Genomic DNA, 7,314 nt, shown 5'->3' with positions numbered 1-7,314 from the left:
CGAAATTATTTATTACTTCATAATTTGTTGTGGTGTTTAATCGACTACTAATTAATAGCAATGTACAGGTTTGGTGCAGGTAAATCCATCGTACATAAAACTCGTGGTAAATCTGGCAAACGTTTTCGGTGTAAGGGAGATGGGAAAATAAGGATAGAATAATGTCCGATGAAGGAAAAACGTTAACCAATTGTCAATTATTGTATTTCTTCAGTTTAAATATCTTTAAATTGATGTTTTGTTCTTTTTTCATAAGCGATTTCAAGTAAAAAAAACTTTACCCAAAATTGGTTTGCACCGTTTGTCGACGCGTCGACGCAAACAGATCGTACGAACAAAGTCGTAAGTCGTTGCGTCTGAACCGCGCTTTAGTAAATTAGCTGACAGTGCTGACAGTTGAGTTGACAGATAATAAAAGAGAAAGCTGAAAAAAAGAAAATTCGTTAAGAGCTGTATTTATAATTGTACATATTTTCAAACCTATATTTAATGGAAAAAGGGAAATTATATTCTATTCCAGGGACTGTGATAAGTACCCAACATGGACATCTATTAGTATCTTCAGGGATTGATTCTCTGGATACAGTTTTAGGTAAGTTTCTAGGTTATTTTTTTTTCTTTGTTTCAGAAAACTGTAAAAAACGTTTCAAATTTTTAGGAGGAGGTTTACCAGTGGGAACAGTAGCTTTAATAGGTAAATATTCATTTCTCTCATCTGCAAAATAGATTTTATATTTATTGAAATAATTTATAGAGGAAGATTTTCGAGGACTGTACTCAAAAGTTCTACTTAAATATTTCTTAGCAGAGGGATTAACAGCGAAGCATTCCATTTTTATAGCTAGTCAAGATGTTAATCCAGCAAATATAGTAAGTAGATTTAAAAAATATGATACATAGTAGTAGGTATACTCAGAAGTAATTAAACTTTCATATTTTTTTATTTCGGGTTTTTAATAAGGTGGCTTTAAATACAAATCAGTATTTTAAAACTTATTTTTATATATGCTTCAGCATAATATATAAATACGATACCTACATTTTACCTATAAAATATTGTACTAGAATGCATGTTATGACTCACATTAAATGATAGGTAGTATTTTCCCAGAGATATGTGCAGTGTATTTTGTATTTTTATCAACAGTCATTTTATCAACATATAGGTATTAGGTAATGTCATAATTATTTTATTGCTTTTTGTATGTACTTCATATTAAATGGTGTTTACACTACATGCAATTGGATGCAACGCAATTTTTAAAAATGGCATGCATTTCGGCTGCACGCGCAATTTACCGTTTACATAGAATGCAATTATGGTGCAATAAAATACATAACATAATTTTGAGAATCTATCGTGCCAACCTAAATAAAATGAATATAACAACTGTTTCATTTATTTTTTTATTTTATCTATGAGGTATCGTTGTATGTCTTATTAAAGGTTTTTGGATTTTGTAGTTTGAGTTTGTATCTTAATTTATTATTATTTGTACCTATAACATGAATTGTAAAACAGAAACTATATTATTTTAATTATAAATTTGATTTTTTTGGTTGGTAGAAGCAAAAGTTGCATGCTACGTGCAATCAAATTAGCTCGTGTTCTAATTCCATGCAATGAAAATTGCATCAGCTAATCGAAAAGTGTGAAGTGCGTTCGGGCAACTAAAATTGCCATTGTACCGTATTGTACGTAGTGTAAACAGGCCTTTAGGTAATAATACTATTAATTTTTATATTTTAATATTTCATTTAAGGTTAGTGAATTACCTGCTGTGATTGAAAGTGATCCAGAACCAGAGAACCCTTCAAAAGGGCATGAAATTAATGATAAAATGAAAATAGCATTTCGATATCAAAATATATCCTCAGCAATGCAGAGCTCTCATATCAAACATATCGGTCATCATTTTGATTTATCAAGGACTATGTCTTTTAGTGATTTAGAAAATTCAGATATTTATTATTGGACAGGCCAAAGAATAGAAACAGGTTACTATAAAAGACATTTATTAGTACTTATAGAATTCTTTCATTCTTTCTTTTATACATTACAGTTGTCTTATACCATATGATTGAAAAAAAACAGCGGCTTCCAGTTGGCTGGGAATTGACAATCTATAAAATTTCCCATATAAATTTACATATAAAACCACAGCGATCTTCATTTCATAGCCATCGCTGACGCCGTTGTTTTTCGATCATAATATAGTACTTACATACGTATTTGTTTGTTTAGGTACAAATTCATTTTTAAATCCTGCTTATAATGATCTCTTGAAATCAGTTAAGGATAAAATTAAAGAGGGAAAGTTCTTTTTGAAAGACAATCCTGAAAGTAAAACAATACTTCGAATAGGAATTCATTCTTTAGGTAAGTTTCTGTATTGGTTATTATTTTTAATTTTTTTGTTATTTTAATTTTTTTTTGGTTATTATTAATTCTTATAAATAATTATTTTATGATATTGCAAATCTGATTATAATGAAAATTGTTACGCATTCTTATTATGAAAAAAATTCGATGGTATTAGATATTTGAGTTAAATATTCTAGACTGCAACTAGACAAATACAAATGCTACATAGATTGTTTTTGTTATAACAAAACCAAATACAGAAAGACTGTGGTATTGTGTGAATTTTTTTCTGTAATTTAAATATTGTACAAGTGTAATTTATAGTTAATATTTGAGATAAAATTAATAAAAACTACAATGTTATGTCTACTTTTTGTTGTAAAAAAATTACATACAATAATTCAATAATGCCTTCATTATGTAAAAAATAGTGTAGTATATTTAAAATAAATTTATTATTTACTAATAATAGACTTTTTTTCGAATTTAATAGGTTCTCCAATGTGGTTACCATGTAGAAAATCTATACACTCAATGGATAGTAGTAGCCAAGATTTAAATATGTTTATTTTTTGCCTTCGGGCTCTAGTTAGATCTGCTAATGCTGTAGCTGTTATTACAGTTCCCTCATATTTATATGGGGAGGTAAGTAATTTTGTTTAAGATATAAATGTGTTAAATACCTAATATTGCTAGGTACCTACCTAAGTAGCAGTTATGTTGACTTAGGAAAATCATTATTATATTTACATACGGTTATTTTAATTATATCATAATTTTTTATATTAAATAAAATAAGACAAGCAGAACTGTATCTAAAATAATTAATAATATTAAAATTAAAATATTAAAAAATAATTAGTGAAAAATATGGAAAATTTGATTAATGTAATGTTATAAATAATTTAAAAATACTACATAAAGAAAAATGTACAGATAAGTTTTTATTTTATTACACTCACTAATTAAATGGTATATATTGTTTGAGAAATAAATAAAAGTAAACAACAAATAGTATACAGGGTGGTCCGAACTGTCTTCCGGAAACTTCGGCAGCATATTCTGCAGATAAAAACAAGTAAAAAACTTTGTATAAATGTATGTTCTAAAATGCTTAGTTTTGGAGATACAGGGTGTAGAAGTTTCATGTTATTTCGGTTTTTTTCAAATAATTTCTGAAGTAACGTCAATATTTAGATGAAAATTGGTGTCCGGGAGTTTTTTGACATGAGAAATTTGATTTTGATGTCAATATGACTCCTACTTATAGGGGCGCCACCTACATGTGTTTAAACTCTTTTGAAGAGTAATATCTTTTCATCCGTACCTGTATAAAACTACTTAGTGAAAAAATATACATTTTCGTGACTTTCTACGTAAAAAATGCCTCTTGGTAAAAATCGCTACGAATAACCATTCTTAAGATATTTAGAATGGAAATGGTCAATACATATCATTATTGACAAAAAATAAACACGCGTAGAGTAGATAGTTATTTGACTGAAATAATAAATTGGTGAAATTTTTATTTTTTTAAATTAATAATAAATTTTTCTGCGAAAAAACAATGATAAAACAGTTTCTGTTGAATTTTTGACACAAAAACATTTCAAATTTATGATTTCAGTCTAATAACTATTTCGTCAACATGTTTAATTTATGTCAAGTCAATGATGATAGATATCATAATTTCGATTCCAGATATCTCGAGAACCATTACTCGTAACGTTTTTTACCGAGAGACCTTTTTTACGTAAGAAACGTCGTAAATGTATATTTTTTACTCAGTTGTTTTATACATGTACGGACAAAAAGTTATGACCCTTCAAACCAGTTAAAAATATGTATGTGCCGTCCTTTACAAATAGGAGTCATATTGACATCAAAATCAAATTTCTCATATCAAAAAACTCCCAGACACCAATTTTAATCCAAATATTGACGTTACTTCCGAAAAATTTTGGAAAAAATCCGATTAAAAATGAAACTTCTAGACTCTGTATCTCTGAAACTAAGCATTTTAGGACATACATTTATATGAACTTTTTTGCTTATTTTTATCTGCAGAATATGCTGTCACAGTTTCCAGAATACAGATCGGACCACCCTGTATAAGAGGGGTTTCCTTATACATAGACACACAAGAGAATATATGACAGTGACAGTTGTTTATAATTTTAATTCAAAAGTAAATTGTATTTAATGTTATTTTTCGAGTGTCTCAAATTTAGAAATTTTACATTCTCTATCCAGAAATGTATCCATTGCTAATGATAAGAAATTTCAGGAATCTTTAGAGAGATGCATTCACTCTAGTGACATATCAATGAGGCTCCAATCTTTTACTGGTACTGAATTAGAGAACAATCAAAGTTTACAGGACTACCATGGTTTTTTCTATTTAACAAAATTAGCAGCAATAAATTCTTTAGCCTCAAAGCATCCTGGTTCTGTAGAATACGTCTTTAAATTAAGAAGGAAGAAGTTTGTTATTGATATGCTACACTTGCCCCCTGGTAAGTTGATGTATGCTTGTATAATAAACGTAACGGCTGGTTTAATAACCTCTGAATTAGTAAGCATTTCATCAGTATGGAATTATGATGTATATGTTATGGTTAAAGTCCGATGTCCGGTTAATGTCGACATTAGCACGTTAATGTTTGGGTTAGGTTATGTTTCTGGTTGTTTTGTTGTGTGTTATTCTCGAGATTAACCGGGTAATGTCGACATTAACCGGACATCGGACCTTAACCCTAACATATATACTGATATGAAATAAATTTTGGTTCTACACTGCAAACTAATATTTAAAAGATATCTTTTTTTGAGTTTCACTTCATAAAATAGTTTCATACAGCATGGTCCAATATAAGAGGATGTTGGAACTTAAGGGAAAAATAATTCTAATAATATGGCTAACAGTCCGGTCGAATGCGTCGTCGCCCCATTTAAACTGTCTTTCAAAAATGCACTGTTTCCGATATGTATTTAATTTCGATTTGTCGATTTTCTGGATATACTCCTTTGAAAAAACGCTGTGTCTAGGTACACGTTAACGTGTACTAAAAATGAAACTTCGGTGCACGCGAAACGGGTATTTTGCGTGCAATCTGAATAAAAAAATACCTCCAGAGATTAATCAAGGCATTCAAAGAATGCGTGTGTTTTTATTTTAGCGTGGAAGTCACTTCGAAAATTTTGGCGTTTAGTCGCTACATTAAATTATATCGGCAGAAAAAAAAATAAATGTGTAAATAAAAATAAGATGTTTCCTTAACGGTAAGTAGCTAAACGACCAGTGAGGCTTATACGGATAGAGCTAATGGATCTCTATATTCGCCCCATTTAAACTGTCTTTTGAAAATGCACTGTTTTCGATATGTATTTAATCAGAAAAATTTCGATTGTCGATTTTCTGGATATACTCCTTTGAAAAAACGCTGTGTCTAGGTACACGTTAACGTGTACTAAAAATGAAACTTCGGTGCACGCGAAACGGGTATTTCGCGTGCAATCTGAATAAAAAAATAAAAACAACTGTAAATAAATAAAACAGTTAAAGTTAAAACTACCTTTGTCGGGGATCGATCTGAGGACCCCCCGCTCCCGAAGCAACCGCTTCACCCACGGAGCCACAGGCTGCTTTCGTAGAAAAAATGCTCTTACTACATACTTTAACAATTTTTATAGTGCAAAACTGTCAGAAACCTTTATAATTGTCTTCTTTTTGGATAAAAATCCTTCCGCCCTTCTTCTTGTCGTGCCTATCTTCAGGCGTTGGCGATCTCCATGACTAAAGAAATGCTTCAATTCTGGCAACACTGCTGTAAATTATCATCAAGTTTGAAAGTTGGCCGCTAGACGCCATAACAGCAATAGAAAGTAAAAATGCCAATTTTCTTATAAATTTCCCTAATGGAGATTGCTCAGATTATTTTTGTCTGTTTTTGAAAGTAGAGTAGAAAGGCAATATTAAACATTTTGCACTGAACTCACGTTTCACTAACCATGTTAGCAGCATCAGGAGGTGATTAAAACTGTTGATGCTGTTGATGCATGGTTAGCGAAACGTGAGTCCAGTGCAAAAAAGAGAAGTGTAAAGCGTTTTGGTGTATCGTTATGGTGAGTTAGTGCTTTATTTTGCTGATTTTATTCAGCTTGGTGTGAAAAAATTGCTTTTAATTCTACATCCATGGAGCCATAAACTCTAATTTTCTGTTATCGTTTTTCTATTTTATTTTCAAAAAGCCAATAATTTCTCAAAAAACGTCTTATTTTGAGTATAAGAAGCTTAACAGAACTTTTATTTATTAAACTTAAATTTATTGAATTTTTTTATCATGTAAAGTACGCTTGATCAACGACTTTTTGATCATACTGTAGATTCTTCCATGTTTTTCATAAATTTATTTTGTTTTAGATATAGGAGATGACAAAGAAAATAAAAAGAAAGAATCTGTACCAATGTTAGGTTGTGGAGGAAGTAACAAACACTTATTGGAATTTTAGTGATATTGTACCTTAATGAATTATTTCTAATTATTTATTACAGAGTATTATATTTTGGACATTGACGAATAAATTTTTATATCAGTATTGAATAAATTAAATATAATTGAACGCTTTTAATTTTATTTAAGTACATATGTAGGTATTCTGAGTATGAGTTATAGAAACAGAATGTTATGATTATGATTGATGGGTTATGAACACGTATAAGTTTTCTGTTTTGTAAATAGAATTACTTGATTTATTGTTATTGTTTATAGAAAATTAAATACCAATTATACCAATTTATGATTAAAGCTTGATTTTCATGCATCCGTTGTCCGACGATACGTTGATACGATATTAATTTTATTGGCAGAATTTAAAGACTTTGATTGGTTAGAAAATAACGCAGTTTTTAAATTTATTGCATTTTCATGCCTCCGTTCATCGGATGT

The 7,314-nt window shown here is 29.8% G+C and overlaps 1 protein-coding gene across 1 annotated transcript; it reads left to right on the top strand.

The window, feature by feature from the left end:
• The first annotated feature begins 370 nt into the window (after positions 1-370).
• Positions 371-6,974, top strand: LOC115891276 (elongator complex protein 4). Its single transcript, XM_030911721.1, has 8 exons — positions 371-592; positions 659-694; positions 755-870; positions 1,764-1,998; positions 2,246-2,380; positions 2,859-3,010; positions 4,653-4,881; positions 6,789-6,974. Exons 1-8 carry the CDS (start codon positions 490-492, stop codon positions 6,875-6,877), a joined length of 1,095 nt encoding a protein of 364 aa, XP_030767581.1. The 5' UTR covers positions 371-489; the 3' UTR covers positions 6,878-6,974.
• Positions 6,975-7,314: the final 340 nt, after the last annotated feature.

This window comes from Sitophilus oryzae, unplaced genomic scaffold (assembly GCF_002938485.1).
Source record: "Sitophilus oryzae breed Bouriz unplaced genomic scaffold, Soryzae_2.0 scaffold_1179_pilon_pilon, whole genome shotgun sequence".
Lineage (NCBI taxonomy): Eukaryota > Metazoa > Arthropoda > Insecta > Coleoptera > Curculionidae > Sitophilus > Sitophilus oryzae.
This window is presented reverse-complemented; position numbering and strand designations above follow the sequence as displayed.

Excerpts from the sequence above, each read along its gene's own strand:
- LOC115891276 (XM_030911721.1), top strand. The coding sequence starts at position 490 with ATGGAAAAAGGGAAATTATATTCTATTCCAGGGACTGTGATAAGTACC. Across the intron at positions 593-658 it reads TTCTCTGGATACAGTTTTAG|GAGGAGGTTTACCAGTGGGA; the intron begins GTAAGTTTCTAG and ends TCAAATTTTTAG. Across the intron at positions 871-1,763 it reads ATGTTAATCCAGCAAATATA|GTTAGTGAATTACCTGCTGT; the intron begins GTAAGTAGATTT and ends ATTTCATTTAAG.